The following is an 18,850-nucleotide window of genomic DNA, read 5'->3' as shown; positions in this document are numbered from 1 at the left end:
CAAGTGAGGACTTACTGTTATAGTTATCGTTGTTGGTGTGGACAGGCCTTTATTTGTGGGTTTCCTCCAGGTGCTCTGGTTTCCCCACGTTAAAAAACAGAAAGATGATGTATGCTAGTTCAGTTCTGTAGTCAGTACTTTTTCTAACAGCCTCGATCTCGTACCTAACCACCATTGAAGTCAAAGCATCATTCGCGAGCTCGGTACCCAGCCCTTGGCCACTCCCAGAGAGCCCAGTTCCTCCCGAGGTTTCTTCCCGCTAGGGGGAGTTTTTCCTTGCTGCCGTCGCCACATGTATATAAATCTGAACCAGTAAGACCTAATCAGAGCTCATCTCCAGTTTATTTAATTCTAATTTGGCATTATGACACTTAATTGGACTAGAATCCATAGTTTTTATCATCATGATGAGGAGATGAGTTGGTCAATAATAAATTGGCTTGCTCTCTGGGAAGGACTACAGGTAATGTATATAATTAATATTAATAATAAAGAACTTAAAAATAAAAAAAAACATGTATGTGTGCTCTGTTTTCTCTCATTGTCATTTTATGGTTGAAATAGGGGTCAATGAAGAACTCCATTTCCATATATTACATATTTCCCAGACATATTAAAATGGCAGCAGTGAAAGAAAGGTGTGTTGGGAGTTTATATGCAACATGCAGACCTCTTAAGTAAAGAACCAAAGAAAGTTGAAACTGAATAAAGTATTAAGATGGTTAAGTATGTCAAAAAACTCTGTGGCATAAATTATATTCAATCACTAGTAATATCACTAGTAATGCTTTATGAACAGGTGAAGGTTAGTTGTTGGCTGCTGCAGAGTCTGAAGATGACGTTTTCTCAGGGTGAAGTTGGCTGTTCAAGTTTACTACTTGTGTTGCATGTTCACGATTTCTGATGTAGTATTTAACCTCACACAAAACAAGAACATGTCGTTCAACATTCCTCAGGTCTGACAGTTAACACTGACACATTACGTTGGCTGTCTGTTAGCTAACATTAGGTCTGATCCAGAGCCACTAATTAACTAACTAAAATATGCTAGCAGGTTAGTTCATGAGGGGAACATGCAGGAGACACTGGCAAGAACTTTCAATTCATTTGTGGAATTTAAATGGTTATGTAACCACTTCTGAACCGTTTCTAAACAACACACTCTGTCACTCTGATAATAGTTGTGTCAATTAGTTCATACTGCAGCTTTCTTCTGTCTGACAGACCTGAACTTGTTGTAAAAGTGTGCAGACAACAGTGTCCCTATTGGGGCCGCAAATGGTCACACGGTGGTCAATTTCTTATGTGGCCCCCAATGAATAGTACTTCCTCATACACTGATCTAAATTAGCTTTACTGAAAACAGGCCAGAGAAAGAAACTGAGAAATGGACACCAAATATGAAATCTGGCTAAGTCCAAGTAGCAAATTCCAATTTGGTAATCAGTGTCCAGACATTAAAGTGGAGCAGGGGCGTGTCCAGACCTATGCAGGGGTGCCATGTGTGTGCTTGCAGGTTAACATTAGACTATCTTACAGTTTCTTACATTCCTGTGTTTATTTATTTTTTATTTCAAAGATAAACAGTCTGACCAATCATACCACAAAATCAATTATACCATAAAAATGATACAAAGCTTCCATACTTTATTCTCAAAGTCCTCCTTTATTTTATTTACAATTTATATTTAATTTTTACTTACTTTTGACTTACTTGAGGATAATGAAGGGGCACATGAGGTGGCCAATCAGATTTTTGGTGGTGGTCAGTGTGCCCCTAGAAACCCAATCTAGAAACACCCCTGGGCTGGGGCCACAACAGGATAACAATGCAAACAAAAAAACACATTGCCAAAACCATCTTTCTCAAAGCAGTCGAATCCAGGAGCCAGGTCTGGGTTTCAGTTTTATTATAAACTAAAGAAAAGGCTCAGTTTCAGCCAACGTTTGTTTAGTTGTTTAGTTAAAGTCAAGTGTCAAACCCCTCTGTGGATAATTAACCAACAAAATACTGAAGGAATCTAGACAGAATGACAACAGGAATGAACATGGGGTTGTTTATATCCACAGTGCAATAATGGATAAATATGACAGCAGCATGTTAGTTATCTCACTCAACACTTGATGGGATTTATCAGAACAGGTCACTACAGTCATGGTGACTGGAGGATTCTCTCCCTTAAAACAGGATACAGGTCAAAGTATGAGTAGACATCCTACTAGTAACAGTTGAAGTCAGAGAATTTCACCCATTTCCAGCTTGTGTGCAATGCTGCAATTAAGTGCCGTCCCTTCAGCTGGACCAGACTTGTGCTGAAGTCCTCAGATATCTCATCCCATTAAATCTTATTCCAGTTTTTCAAGATCTCCCCCGCTGCATCGAGAGTACCATCTTGCTATAAAGTGAAAGACAATAGAAGGTTATGAAAATATTGTTTGTCACCAGAGAAAAGAGAAAAAGTTTCCTTCAGCCAACAATAATCTTTACTAAATCATTTTGAATGTGCAGTGTTTCAGGTTTGTAACAGTTGTGTATTTACCTTAATGAAGCAGAAGCGAATATATTTCTCAAACTGCTTCTTGGACTCGTCTCCAACAAACGCTGTGACTGGAATGGCCGCCAGTTTCTAGATAAGCACAACAAAAATAAAAACAAAGAGAATTAAAGTTATTAAGAGAATTAAGAAGCATGGGTGGGGGGGGGGGGGCAATGAACTCAAATCAATTTACCTTTTCTTTAATCATCCACTTGACAAACTTGTAGTCATAGGCGTCATCATCGTCAACCATGTCTGACAGGTCCTGATCTACAAGAACACAGATGAAGAATCAGGAGTCGGGCTGGGGTCCAACAGACAGTCCCACTGCTCGGTCAGTTCCAACTTGGTAAAATACCACAATTTATTAAGTTTTAGATTCAAATTTTTTCCACCTTCTAGCATAAGACTGTGGCTCTCAAACTTTTTCTGGTATGCCCTCCTTCAGAAGATGAAAAAAGTTCACACACACTTTTATCAAACATTAATAATGACGGGTGAAGAAACTAGCAAAAAAGGACCCATGTTGAATTTTAGTGAAGTAATGGTCAGCATGACAGCATCAGAAATCTCTCGTTTATTGTCCCAACATTAATCACAGTTATTCAACTTATTCCAACAATACACTAAAAGATTTTTAAAAGACTTTGAAGATGTCTAAAAGACTGCAGTCTGGCACCCTCTCACACCTAAAGAAAATCTGTCAGAAGTCACAGAGTTCTCAGTCACACACTAAGATTTTGAAAAGACTGCAGATCTCGCAAGGTCACTATTAGGTCTTGTCCCCACTCTTGTAATTTTTGGAAAGATGTATGTATATTAATTTTTCAGTAATTAAATGAACAAATTTTCACTTTCCTATGATAACATATTTTATGTTAACATGACGTTTTTACATATTTCTTCCAAAACAAATACTATACCATCAATTTGATCCTATTAATTGTGAAATCTCATAACCATTAATCAAAATTTGCCAATTGTAGAACATCTTTTTTTTTTATTTTGGGAAAAAGTGGTCTAAAACTACATGAAGTTTATTGTATATTCTAAAAAAAAAGAAAGCAATTAAAATACTGAATTTATGTACCCTTTATGGCATATTTACAGCATGAACTAATGATTTCTGTCTGTGTTTTTACATGTTGATGTTCCTGTTAGTCAATAAAATATATATATATAGATAAATAGATAAACTTAGTGGTTATGTTGGTTTCAACAAGAGATCAGCAGCCATATATAAAAGGTAGAGAGAGAAATCTACAGCCAACTAATCACAAACTCACCACAGGGGTTATTACTGTGCATTTCAAGTAAAAAAAAAAAAAAATATATATATATATATATATATATAAAAGGAGGGACAAGATTAAACTTATTATATCCACAGATTTAGTTGATTTTTTCATATGGCACTCTTATGAAAATCATCATAAACTTCACTATTGTATGAGCCAAGACTTAGGATAGTATTAAAGATGCTTGATTTTATTGGAATGTCAAGATGAAAAAAAAAAAAACTGGGACCACCTGACACCAAATGATCACAGTGACAGTACTGCACCTCGACTCCAGCAAGACTCTCATGACTTTACTTCAACACTACAAACTTGTAGACACTATGATTGCGTCCAAAGTCGTTATGTGTAACGCTGGCGTAAGTTTCACTCCATATTTGTCCCCATCTCATCCGCGTTTCCCTGCAGTGGCTCTACGCCCCACAATATGAGAACCACTGGCATGAAGCAATCCAAGAAACTTTACCAGAAGTCATTTATATCACCATCCAAGTTATCCAAGTTCAAATATATGTCCAGTGAGAGTTTTACTTTTAATGTCAATCTCTGAGTTTTGCTTTTCTAAATACTATTTTATACAACAGAGGCTGTTTCATTTCAAATCTGTTTCACACAAATAGATTTTTCTATATTTGTGTGGTTCAGCAGTAATCCCCCTGACATAACTTGAGTTTTAAGTTTTATGGTTGCCAATCACCTTTTGTGTTACGACACAACATATATTCAGGTTTAGGTTAGGGCTGGGCGGTATGACAAAATTTTCATATCACGTTTTTTTTTAAATCATATCGGTTTCACGGTATTTGATTTTTTTTTTCCATGCAACAGTGTTCTTACCCACATTTTCTTCTACTGAGAACAGAATTACTGCAGGTGATTGTCTTTAAACAGCCCATTTTACTGTCATAAGGATTGTATCATGTTTTTTTCATGTCCAGATACAGCAAAGCATGACCCCTTCAAAGTATGGTTACCATCACATGGACGAATTTACAATTAAACGTCCCCACCCATGCTAGTCGGCACCAGAAATACTAGTTGTTTAAAATATTTAAAAATGAAATATTTGTCAATATTTCATTCATGCATGATGCCAGTTATCTGTTGCCACACGGCACTAGTCAGGGCTGCGGCTCTGTCAGACAGCAACTCCTCTCACCCAGCGCGTATGAACCGATCGCCATGGCAACACCGGATGTTTACATCAGCGAGGTCGGACAGATGAATGTAGACTGTGACAGAATAAGCTGATATATATTCACTCGACTGGAGAAACGTGACCACATTAACGACCACGTACGAACCGGTATACCGCCCAGCCCTAGTTTAGGTGGAAATAAACTTTTGGATTAAAAGCAAAAATCTTTCTACATAAACTGCAGAGAGTCTGATCTGCTGTGTTTCATATATTTGGTATCTCTCCCATCACAAAGAAAACTTTTAAGATGATTATTTATTCCCTCTATGAGTTCAGGCTTCCCTTGCACTTCAATTAAAAGTTCTTTCATTTCTGTGAAGCACATAAGATCAATATAAAAACTGAAAAATGTTAACAAAACCCCTAAAGAATTAAGTGATTCTTTAACTTTATTGTGTTATCGTCATACAGTACCAGTACCCTTTGACAGGTATTATATGTATTTGACATCAATTTAAATCAAATCCAAAGTAAATTAAGATTAGAATGAGCTACCAAGCTGTATTTATTCACTCTACTTGCAAAACCAGTGCAAATGTGCTGATGATGTCATGTTAAATGTCCAATAACTCACTGAGAGGTGTGACGTCCACGACCATGAAGTAGCCTCCCTCCGGGATGATGGGAGTCATACCGGCCTCTTCCAGGATGGCGGCCATTCGGTCCCTCTTGCCCTCAAGCTCTTCTGCCAGTGAGGAGAAGTAGCACTCCGGCTGACCCATCAGCTCAAGGTTCCGCAGCAAACCTTGTGCCACAGCCTCCTGAAGAAACACAAGTTTCACATTAAAAATAGAATGAAATCCTTTCTGTTGTGGATTTCAAGGAACACATGTGAGAGCTGTGCAAACTTGCCTGTAAAGGTGTTGGGCAGGTGTACATAGTGTTCTGCATGACGGTCTGAAGATGCTTTATCAAGTGCTCAGGTCCTATAGACCAACCAAGCTAGGAGACACAAATTTCAAGTACATGACGGCACAAGAACTGAGTGCTAAATGTTAGAAATTGTTCTCAAAGTTCACAGATTTCTTACCTTCCATCCAGTAACACTAAACGTTTTCCCTGCACTGCTGATGGTGATTGTCCTGTCCCACATTCCAGGCAGAGTTGCTACAGAGAAAGAAAACATGAAAATCTCAGGAAATTGACATTTACTTTCAAAAATGGTGGCACATTATTTGATCTTTCAAGGCCAGTAACATTTTTTAAATTGTCAGTATTGACACTCTGCAGTCCTGTACATCACCAGTGATGTAGATGCTGTATTTATAAAATAGTCTGTTTTTTCATTAATAGCTTGGTAAGTTTTTATCGTACAAGCGTGATAAAATATTGACAGAAACCTTACAAGTTAAACTTTCCAATGAGTCCACTAACAAATAATATATGTACGATTTTTTTAAATTATGTGAATTGGATCAACATAAATGTTTTCACAGTCAGCTCTGCACACCCCACAGTCATTCACACTCATTCACGCCTCGCCCCTCCCCGCTAACCTTTTGTTGACAAACATCAGTCACATGGAAAACTTTATATCTACTTATTTGTCCTTTCTACTACAAGAAAATACATATTTTTCCTCCAGCTTGTGGTGATATTTATCCATCAAGATTTTTTTGGTGTGAGTTGTAGAGAGGTCTGCCTTCTCTCCAACATAATGGGACTAAATGACACTCAGCTTGTGGTGCTAAAAGCACCAAAAATGACTTTCAAATCATTCAGTGTTTCAGTGTGTCTTTACAGAAATCATGACCTGGCTACCAACAGCCCTTGTTGTGAGCCGTTTCACACAGGAACAACCTTCTTCCTCATGGAAAGTAGTTCCTGTAGTTTCCTTCTGAAAGGAAGCACAGCTGAAGAATTTTTCACATTTCTTTTTTTTTGGTGGCTTTGAGCACCACAAGCCGAGTGCAATCTAATCCTATTATATTAGAGAGAAGGCAGACATCTCTACAGCAGATATCTCCAAAACTCAAAAAAGCAGACAAAACTACTGATTTATAAGTTGTTGTTTTTTTCCCTTTCCAAATATTTAAATATGTCTCAAAATTCACATGAAAATGAATCCAAGATTAACTACTGGCTGTAGCTCGTTGGCTCCCCAACCAGACAAGACCCATTTTGCAAAGACACTTGAATGCATCATGCTGTGCAACTTTCTAGTGTGACTGGAGGCTAAAGCAAATGCTGCTACATGTTTTAAAGGTTAACCTGCCTGTAGCTGTGTGTAAAGAATGGAGCATACTTGTCAAACAGGTGTGTTGAGCTGAAAACGTACCGATTTTAATATGTTGGTGTCCTCTGTAGATGAGCCACTCATAAACCTCATCACTGAAGCACAGAGTGTCATGTTTAATACAGAGGTCAGCGATCATCTGCAGCTCATCTCTGGTGAAAACCTGCAGAAAGAGGACAGGAAGTACTTGTTCCTTGTGCCATGTTAAGTCAGGGAGTGTCCACATTTCTCACATATAATGAGCCATGACCTGATGTATACTCACCTTCCCAACAGGATTGTTGGGGGTGTTGATGATGATGGCTTTTGTCTTGGAGTTGAATTTACTGGAAAGCTCATCTGGGTCAAGAAACCAGTCGGCACTTGAGACTGTCTTCTTCTTTCCAGACTTCTGAAATATTGCACAAGAGACTTTGTGTCATGGCTCCTAAAATGTACTGACACCCACAAGATACACAGCAGATAAAGTAAATTCTGTATGTATGGAATATCATTAGCTTGAAGTTGAACTTACAAGGCGTAACGGTATCAACACAGGCTTGGCCCCCGCCATTCGCACCATAGGCACATAACAATCGAAGAAAGGTTCTATTATGATGACCTGGAGAAAGAAACATTACGTCTTAAATATACTGTAAACACTGGGAGCATGTTCAGAGGACCTCCAGGGATCGCCAAGTTAAATTTCACACTTTTTAAGACCTTAATACCACTTAAAATGTAATGCAATGCCAACTTCACAAGTATTAAAGACATAATGGAAAAACAGTGTGGATTTTAAGCCCAAAAAACCAAGTACTTGAATTTAGTAAATCTTTATAATACTCACATTCAACCCACTTGTATTTTAGATTCTGCTGCTACTTTGAAAACAGCACTTTTAGGTTCTTTTTCATTACTGAATAATTGATTTTTTTACCAACAATTTTTAGGAGTGGGAGAAACCTTGGTTCTTGGATGCATCCCAATGCAGTCATGGAAGATTCTGAACTGATTCTTAAAAGTCAAAAGATTATTTTCTCAATGTTAATTCATATGATGTTGTCAGAGCAAAAAACTGAGACCGATGAGTCTACAGCTTGCACATATTAAGAGTTAACGTAGAGGTGTACTTCACCTTCTCAAAAGGCTGCAAGGTTGCAGTCATGTTTCGATTTAGTGTCTAAATAACTGCCTTTGCGAGTCATACATGAAGGGTAGTGTGAATACTTTTTATGTTGTCAGCCAGAGAGTAATGTTAAGATGTTTGCAACACACGAGACTGACTGAACAGCACACACTGCAGCATTAACCCAACTTCAACAAACTGTGGTGAAGAAAACCACTCTGCTCAGTCTGTCTCACCTCAGAAACTCTGTACCTGCTCTGCGTCTTGGACAGAGATGTGTTTCCTCAGAGCTAACAGTGCAGCAGAGACGCTGTTCTCCACTGCTGGAGACATGATGTTAACACAGCAGATCGATTTTCCTCCTCTCATGTTGTTATTCTCATACAGGCAGGAGACTGTGTGATGCTTTCACACTGATCAATTCATTCATCAATGTATTAACTTTTTAAAATAAAACAGCTGAGGACCATTTAATTGTCAGGTATGTTTCATGCTGTATTTCAAGGAAACTGGAGCAAGAGACTGGAAATTGTGCCCCTTTTCTATTTATTCTATTCAAGAATAGATTATGAATCAAATCAAACAAAAAGATTCCCATCCCTAAATGTGACATTGCATCATGTTTACTTCTAGAATAGACTACTTCTTTTTAAGTGTAAACAGTTGTACAGAGATACAAATCCACTGGCACCCCATAGCTTAAAAGCTTAAAGACCCCCTCCAGTGAAAATCGTGTTTTTAACCTTGTGAACATGTCCACGGGTGTGTTTTTCATGTGTTACAAAATATATCAGGAGCAAAATAAGCAGGAAACGCCATGTCTGAGCATCTTAGTTTGAAATGGCAGCGAGGAAGAGCAGCCCCCCAAAACAACTGATTCAGTCAGACTGGGTATATAAAAACCTGAAGAACGAATCCCGTTAATGGAGGGATTCATATATGTAACATATGAGATACAATTTATTACTTCTTGCAGAGCATTTCGTATTGTTTAAAACATGACACCGACAATCGTTTAATCATCGCACCATAGCTTCCTGAATCAGAATTGAATCGAATCGTGAGGTACCAAGCAATCAGTAAGAATAAGAGTGATATTTAAAACAGCAAAGTCTCCATCTCAATGAAAACAAATCTTAAAATGCCAATAAAATAAACCATGTTCCTGACATCAAAATACTGAGTGAAGTTTGTAAAGAATGAAGAAGACAGACATCAGTCAGTATCTTCATCCTGTCCTCGGTCTTCCTCTGATGTGATTCACTGTCTGTGGGTCCGGCTGGCAGAGAGAGGAGGAGCTGCTTTGTTTTATTCAGCAGTAAATTTGCCAAATTTTAAGATTCCTGGGGACCTAAATTTACAGTCAGACGACTTTTAAACAGCTTTTCGTTTTAGCTCATTTGTAACATTTGGCTAGTAGCCCAGCTAGCACACTGTGCTTGTGTACAACAAGCTGATGAATGAGAGACCATGTTTACACTTGTTGAACAGGTGTATTGATTTGTTGTTTGTTGTATTGGCTTTAATGGCACCTAATTACAGTAAGAAGACAAGACATTACAGGATTATATAATGAAGAAAAATTAACCAAAGTCTTAATTTTAGACTTTTAAAAGTTATACTTTTTTAATACTTAGAAGACCCCATATGTACCCTGATGTTTATGAATGTATAGTGTGTAAAAATACAAACACTTCTGTTCGAGAGAAACGTCCGTACCTCATCCCCCTCTTCCACCAGTCCTTGCATGGTGCTGAATAAGGAGCCATAACCTCCGACTGTGACCAGGATTTCTTTGAAGGGGTCGATCTGGCGCCCACAGACCTTCCCATAAACCTGAGAGAGGGCCTTCACCAAAGACGGGTGACCCTTGCAAGTCAACAGATGACACAAGTTATAAAAAAATAACATGCAGCAGATACTGGATTTGTGGCAATAGCAAATATTTCAGTGAATACAGTATTCTGGAGCCAAACCTATACATCATAGCTCCTGTCCAGTATACAAATTTCATATATGACATTTTTAAATAATGCAATGCACATTGTTTTTTATTTTTTAGCTTTACATCATTTTTCTTAATACAATTTTAGTATAAATATATTTTGTTCTGTTTGTTTTTTAAATTAATATTAATTATTATTAAAAATACCAGTAAAAACATACTATTTGTATCATGTAATTTTGTAATTTTACTGTTAAACTGCAAAATATCCTGCCTCCATTACATATCTTTGTCACAAGTATTTGATAATCACATTTGAGGGATCACTGAAAAATGTATGCATTTATTCTATATTCTGTGTATTATACTCAGAAATGTTACGTGACTGAAAACAACATTTTTTGTAACAGTGGACCCTGAGTGAGTGCTCCTACAGTTTATCTGTCATACAAAGCCTCTGGTGTACTGGTTCAGCCGGTCCACTGATGCAGCCTCTGCCAGCGCCTGCTTGATGTAAGAAGGCGGGGGGATGTCAGGATAGCCCTGGCCCAGGTTAACAACGGATGGGTCTGCTGCCAATGATGTAAACGCAACCCTGAATTGACGAGGAGAGAAACCATTACAGGGAAGACCACAGCTCACAAAATGTTCTTGAACAAAGTGGTTTGATAGTAACTTTAACTGACAGTCATTTTTTTCTGCCTCATGCACAGTTAACAATTAGTGTGTTAATATATTATAAGAGTGGCTGAATGAAAATAAATAAGTAACTGTTTTGTGTGTCCATTTCACATTAACCACAGTTCAAATCAATGCTGAACAAATGAATGCTGCTTATCTTGTAGAAGCCGTAGATGTTTATGACTGTTAAATTGAGTACAATATTAATGGAGTTTGACAGCAATGAGACAGGCAGCTACTTAAACATATCGTGAGTGTGTTATTTCAGAGCAGTGGGCTTTTGTTTTCAGGATAAAGGACTTAGCTTTACATTAACAGACAACTGACAGTTACACACAGCTGATCAAGTTAGAAGGTTGTCCTGTGGAGCTGCCTGTCTCTGTCACTTGCTTCAACCATAGATTGTACATTAAATATAATCTCAACCTTTTTAACAGACAGTCGGTGGCTCCAACTCACCATTTGGACTACTGTGCTCATTTTTGCACGTGCAATGGCTACATATCCTTTTAACACTGCATATGACATGAATCAAATTAAAATGAAATCGCAAAATTAATATAGGGCTTCTGTTTTCACCAGACTTACTTTGCTCTTGTCTGATATCATAAATCTGGCTCGCTTTCATGTAATGACACAATGGGAACCCGATCAGAGGTCAGTGAACAAAATTCCTGTCCTGCTGTGCCCAACAAAGAGCTGCGTGTTCTGGTCTTTCACTTACCACACGTTCTTGTCCAGTCCCTCAATCCTTTTTGAGTGAGTGTGCCGTGACATCATTATATGCTACAACACAGAACAAAGATCAACAACAAATATATTCACAGACAAGTATGAGTGAAGAGGAGGAGGTACCATCAGTGAGAAAAAAAAGCATTGAATCAGAGAAATAAAATATTTTTTGATTGTTTCACAGTGGTTATGTTCTAAAGCATAAACACGCCCACACCTCTGAACAATACTGGATTTTGTGTGAATACAGCTGAAGCGATCCTGAGTCAACTGTGTTAGTCTGTGTGTAAAACTCTTTCTGCAGCTCTAACAGACAAGAAATAAAATAGAGAATGCAATGGAACGATTGGTCGCAAAGGTTTTAAAGAAATGGTAAAGAAAGAAATAGAAAGAGTCTATACATAATTTCTAGGGGTGTAATGATTCACTCATGCATCCGATGATTTGGTCTTTAATGTGTAAGATACGAGTGCATCGGTTCAGACGGCCTGTATCAGTAAAAAGCTGACATGAATCTGAAACAAATCGATGCAGCATTTGCGTATGGATACATCTCATTATGATGTGCATGTTTCATTTTTGGCATCAAGGAACTGCTGCTGTGACTTTCCTCCGTTTCCTCTCTCCTCCTGCCTCTGCCTGCACCGCTCTCACTGGACGCCTGCTGCCGCTGTCACACAGTACAAGCGCTCCCTCCGCCCCCTTCCTGTGTCTCCTCTTTATTTCCTCCAAACAGACGGCAGTGACATTGTACCACGTCACACCACCAAATTTTCATAACATGCAAGTGTAGAATAAATTTTGGGGTTTATAAGAAATATGAGAAACACTTCTGTAAATCATTTCTGCAAAACGTGTCAGACACCAGAGTACAGAGCTACGAGTCTGACCCACAGAGACTTCATGTCACTGTGAGAGCAGATAACATGGAGCATCACTGTTCCTCCACATTAATCAAAACCACAGCACTCTTCATATGAAACTGAGCAGCACATCATCTTATTGCAAAAATACTAATATTTGAAACAGTTTTAAAGTTTGTTCACAGATTCTCATTCAGGCTACAGGATCTCATTTACACATGAGACTCATAATAAGATGTTAACATCACTGTAATGTCTCCTTCTCTCTGTCTCTACTGTCACTATATTTAGCAAAACTATCAGGATTTCTTTATGTAACTACTAGCATTAATTGAATCAAAATGTAAAAACTGACACATTTCATTGTCTTGTCTTGAATTGCATCATATCATATCCTATCATGACAGAGCTGAATCATATTGAACTGAATTGGCCATTTAAAAATTTTAAGATATATTGTATCATTGAACATGTATCGAGATTCGCATCCAATCGATCTCAGTTAGTGAGATACACAACCCTAATAATCTCTTTAAGAAAATGTTTCATATTATGCCTGTTAGGGAATTTTCCAATTTTAGGTATCACACTAAGACCTTGGAGTCATTGAGAGGCCTAAACTAATTCTTAACAGACATACTGTCTCTCTTCTTGGCACTAGATGCAGTCGTCTTCTCCTCAGATAAACAAGGGAACTATTTGATAGTGTTGCTACAGCAGCTGAGGTCAGAGAGGTGTTTGTCTTGTCTCTCTGAACGGAGAAGACAGAACTGTAATCTGGTTTGGATAACACTGACCCTGAGCTATGGGGCCAAGGGTGCTAAACTGTGGTCTCAGATCTTGTGTACTCATACTTCCTGTGTTTGGATTTGCAGACCAACAGGCTAATTTGATGTGCTGTACATGTGTTGGGTTTGACCTTATTTGGGCATAGGTTCATCATGACCTTATCTGTGAAAGTTTAAAGACTATCCAGGAGGACCAAAACCCCAGAATTGAAGGGAACATCAGGACAAAGCATGTAATGATTATTTCTTCATTCTTCTTGCCCAAGTATTATTAAACCAGTTTCAGCAGAAGACATATTGGACTCCTGCGTACTTTCTCCTTTTGATGTATGGGCAAAAAAATGAGTCAATACAGTACAGTACTGAATGAGTCAATCGAAAACCACATGCTACACAGAGCAGCTACATTCAAAAATTACTGAAGTGGACTTACCTGTGAAGTAGAAAACTTTCTTCTGCAGTTTATGTGAGCCGATCGGCATGCAAGCTTGGAGCAATTCAGGACTTGTCGTGCTATACTCATGCTGCACAAAAAGAGAGATGAAAAATACAAATGCTTCTGTCACACAGGCTAATTTCTCAGTTGTATGTTGCAACATGTACAGTGATTTGCCGTTGTTGTCATGTTCAAGTAACTGACGTTGCCCAAATTTCCAACCCAGATAATCATGTAATAGTCCATAAATAATGTAATAACTTATTACATTATACACAAAAAGTTTACAACATGCACAATTATTTATTACATTATTAGCCAGTTGTTACATTATCAAAGTTTAAGAATGGAAAAAAATATTACGTTATTGGCTGCTACAAACTGCCAATGTAATGCTAGCATAGCATATTTCCCAGGCTAAAGTGGTTGTACTTTTGTAGCTTTCTAGTCAATCATTGCTTCATGATATACTAATTGATTAGTCAAATATGACAAAAGTTCAATCAATAAAAAATTGATAATCGTTTTAAAAATAAACAGCCAAACATTTGCCAAGTCCTTTTAAAATATGAGGATTTGCTGCTTCTCCCTGTTATTATTGAAAATGAGCATGTTTGGGTTTTGTACAGTCTTTCCCCAAAATCTTTAAGAAAACAATTCTAAAGCCAAATACAGCGACATATGTACATGTGTAGGGCTGTGACTAACAATTATTTTCATGGTTTAATTGGTCAATTAATTTCTCAATTAAACTATTTTGTTGTTGTTTTTAAATGTCAGAAAATAGTGAAATATGTTGATTCAGTGTTCCCCTAATCTCAAGATGACATCCTCAAATGTCGTTTTACTCACAAATCAAAGATCAGTTTTCTGTCAGAGAGGAGTAACGAAACCGAAAAATATTCATTTAAGAAGTTGAAATCAGAGAAGTTTGACTTTTTATCAGAAAATTACTCGATCAAATAAATCGATTATCAAAATAGTTGGCAATTAATCATAGACATGTATAATACCTAAGCATGTACAATTTAAAAAAGAAGAAACTTAAAATAAAAAATACTTAAAATAGTACATATAAATTACAGGAAAAATGTACATATGCATATTTAAGTAATTTCAGTCAATAATCTTATTTACTTGCAGCCACCAGCTAAATGATAGTAAAGTATGAAAGTGGTTGGAAGAAATCAGACACAAAATGAAGAGCTATCATTGAATTTGAGTCTATGTGCCAATGTCTGGAAAATGTTTAAAAAGAAATTAATAAATAGCAGATGGGTCTTTACACACGAGGCAGAGCAGTAACTTCACTGACTGTTTAACTCTATTTCCTCTGCCAATTTATAACTACAGTTTTTAGTTTTATTATTTAGAGGAATAGTTCACCCAACAACAAAAATTCAGTCATTATCTATTCACTGCAGTGCCGACTGAAGGTCAGGTTTAGTTTTTTAGTCCACAAAACACTGCTGGAGCTCGACAGGAAAACAGCATTGCAGAACCTCTCAAACAACTGAAGTGAATGGCAACTAGTTTTCCAGCAGAAACAGATCAGCCAACCAAAAAACCTAAAAAATGCCTCCATACTGCTCATGTGGTCTAGCCCAAATATCCTAAAGTCCTGGCACCATGTTTTTAGCCTAAATGTTCACTGCAGAGCTTAGGTTTGAGCCATGTTCATGGGCATGTGCACACCACCTGAGCTGGGGGTGTGTGGTGTGATGGTGCGCACACACGAGTGAACAGCATGCTGGAGCTTTAGGCGACTTGGATTACACCAGACGAGCAGTGTTTGATTTTTTTCAGTCGTTTTTTTTCCATTTGAAAACTGGTCACCATTCACTTCCACTGATTGGGAGATTAAGCAACACTGTCTTCCTGTGAAACTCCAGCAGTGTTTTGTGAACTAAAAAACTAAACCCGACCTTCAATCGGCATGAGGGTGATTAGATAATGACAGAATTTTCATTTGGGGATGAACTATCCCTTTAAATGTCCCACATATTTCCTGCAGTGACAGTAATATTCCTACATAACTACAACAGTAGATGGTGCCAGAGTGTTGCGCATTAGTTACTCCAGCAGCACAGGAGCCTGACCATGGTTGCCAGGTCCGCAGTGTTCCCCCTACCTGGTCTAATTTCGAAGTGTTGCTGCAGGTAAAATATGTCGTCGGCGGATTGGGCAGACCTATTTTACATGCAAATTATGTGAATAATATCTATGAAAAAAATCTATATTTTGAATGAAATGATATGTTTATAGCCAAATTCTCAAACTGACTCTGGGCCAGATCAGCGCATAAAGACATGCGCGCACACACACACACACATTTAATGTAAGTAAGTAAGTAGCTTCTATGATTAAAATACAGTGAAGTAACATGATAAGATGTCTGAGTTTCAATAAGGTATTACATTCACTACAGTAAATGCGTATGAAGTAAAACATTACGTTTATGGTGTCCAGGTAAGCAAGGAGGAAGAGAAAAGAAACTGAAAAGACAAAGCAACAGGTTAGTTTGTGTCCACAGCTGCGTTTTATTTATGATGAGACACTGTATGTAACTGCACAAGGCCGTTTAAGGGAAAGCTGCTTTTGATACTGAAACACGTAACATTTATGGAGTTATTTTGTAAATATTTTACTACATGCTGTTGTACTTTAAATAACAGTGTATGTGGTTCTGTATCTGCATAGTCTGACTTCTGGAATTTCGCTGGTTTTGTCACAAAAACCTGGCAACCCTTAGCTTGATATACAGTAGCACGCGTCCCTGGACAGTTACAGTGACTGAAAACGCTGTCGGGAAGTTTTTCTCCAAGTTATTTGTCCTCAGCAAGTTTTTTGTTACCAAACTGAACTACACGAAACACACATATTGTTAGTAAAGCATGAAATCATGTGCTATCGTTAGCTACACACACCGCCCGGCTAACTCTGGCACCATCTAGCTAGCTTTAGCCAACATTTGCACATTTAGTTACGACTGCTAATAGAGCCGGTTGTCCCGCTATAGCTTTCTCTCACATTATAACAGTGATGAAAGCTACTGGCATTAGTCCCTCTGTAAGAAACACGTACCATGCACTCATAGACGATAGCGGTAACACATCAGCGGGTCAGTAAACACAACCACGACTTACATGTAGTCACACTGTGTTGTAGTGCACAGAGATCCAGTGAAATGTAGCGGTCAGGAGGCGGATACCTCGTCAGGAGCTGGAGAGAGTGGTGATGCGTTTACTGTTATCGGAAATTGGCACTTTTACATGTAGGCCACGGACAATGGACATGTACCGGTAACAAAAACCTCAAGGTGACTGTTCAGGTCATCAGGGGAAATAAGGCATGGTAGCTTCTCAGAGTTTAGAATAATCAGAATCTCAGAATAATCATTAACACTAACTTGCACTGTTGTGTGTATTTCCTCTTCAACATTTGACTTAGAAGCCCACTACTTATGTCTAATGAAAGCTGAAAATTGCTGCCTGACTGAATTAGTTAACTGTTTTAGATAAAGAAATAAAATAAGTCAGATATTTGCTGAGTCATATATTGTATAGGAAGTTAATGATTAATCATTCATCGATTAATGGCCTAATAAGAATTAAACTGAGTAAACATGTATTCATATATTAAATGATAATTCATTGATAATGAATAGAATTGTTATGAGAAGGATAATAAATATGTACATCCATGTAGTTCACATTATTGCGACAGACTTAATTAATAGATTAATTGAGATAATAATCAACAGATTAATCGATGATGAAAATAATTGTTACTTGCAGCCCTAATTATGGCATAACAGTGGGTCTAGAAATGTTTTCTATATTTCATATGTATTTATTTTACCTGATAATGAGCTGCTTATGCAAATTGTGCAAACTGCCCAGCATGCAAGTCTCAGAAAACAAGTTGAATTTAATCCAGTAGGTCTAAAGATAACACTTCAATGAAGTTTACAGGAAGCGCCATTATTGAGTCCAAGACATTTCCAGTTGACTGTAATGTTTATTCATTATAGAGAGAATCAGCTTAATACAGGCGGACAGCCCTATCAGACGCTGGTATTTTACTGTCTTCATTTTATTCTGCTGCCTGTTGACCTTTTTTATTCGATTTAGCCACTTGAAGCACCACATCAACATGAACATATTTCTTTTTAATGATGTGAAACAACTCAGCAGTCAAATTATATGACTTTATCAAGGACTTTCTACTTAACAACATTATCCTGAGTTGAATGGACTCAAGTGATGTTGGCATGTATTTAAGAACATTTATTAAGGTTATATTTAGAGGAAAAAAATGTTTTGCATTTCTGCATTTATGGAATAAATGCTATTCTGCAGGGGCACACTTTTGCCCTACAGGCCTGTTTACTAATTATTATCAAAAATAACTGATCACTATGGGTGCAGTAGGTGCTGTTGAGCTATTTATCCATCGAGACAGATCTGGTGTGAGTTGCAGAGTTTTGGAGATATCAGCCCTAGAGATGTCTGCCTTCTCTCCAATATAATGGAACTAAATGGCACTTGACTTGTAGTGCTCAAAGCACAAGAAAAACACGTTTGAAAAATCAAGTGTCTCTTTCCAAAAATCATTACTAAGATAATCCACAGACCCTGTTGTAAGCAGTTTCATGTAGGAACTATTTTCTTTAGTTTAGATAGATTTTAAAGTAGTTCCAGTAGATTCTGCCGCAGAAAGAAAGTACAGGAAGTACGTGACTCAAAGGTCACTAATGACATCATGAGTTGCTTAAAGTGTTGCAACTGCCACTGATACTGATCAGCCTGTTACTAAAACAGAAAGAAACAGTTTTCTGCAACATGAAAACACAAATATTACTGTACTTTTTTTTTTTTAATTTAAGATATGCTGAGTTATTTTTCAGTGTAGGACACTCCTTGTGATTATGGTTCATGTATTTATATTTTGGTTTGTTTTTTAGAGAATCTGAGGATATTTTTCACATATGAAAGTGACTGACATAAAGTTTATATTTATAGTCAC

The 18,850-nt window shown here is 37.5% G+C and overlaps 1 protein-coding gene across 1 annotated transcript; it reads right to left on the bottom strand.

The window, feature by feature from the left end:
• Positions 1-2,045: 2,045 nt before the first annotated feature.
• LOC146323521 (kynurenine--oxoglutarate transaminase 3-like) lies at positions 2,046-17,031 on the bottom strand. Its single transcript, XM_084722511.1, has 14 exons — positions 16,907-17,031; positions 13,820-13,910; positions 11,728-11,789; positions 10,773-10,917; positions 10,097-10,246; positions 7,784-7,870; positions 7,535-7,660; positions 7,312-7,432; positions 6,064-6,140; positions 5,886-5,975; positions 5,608-5,794; positions 2,731-2,807; positions 2,541-2,627; positions 2,046-2,396 (listed from the first exon to the last, which is right to left on the bottom strand). The coding sequence occupies exons 1-14, from the start codon at positions 16,915-16,917 to the stop codon at positions 2,340-2,342; spliced, it is 1,368 nt and encodes a 455-aa protein (XP_084578637.1). The 5' UTR covers positions 16,918-17,031; the 3' UTR covers positions 2,046-2,339.
• Between the last annotated feature and the right edge of the window lie 1,819 nt (positions 17,032-18,850).

The sequence above is a fragment of the Lutjanus erythropterus genome, chromosome 7 (genome assembly GCF_056507025.1).
Source record: "Lutjanus erythropterus isolate fLutEry1 chromosome 7, fLutEry1.hap2, whole genome shotgun sequence".
Taxonomy (NCBI): domain Eukaryota; kingdom Metazoa; phylum Chordata; class Actinopteri; order Lutjaniformes; family Lutjanidae; genus Lutjanus; species Lutjanus erythropterus.
The sequence above is the reverse complement of the archived record's forward strand: the minus strand, read 5'-3'. Positions and strand labels throughout refer to the sequence as shown.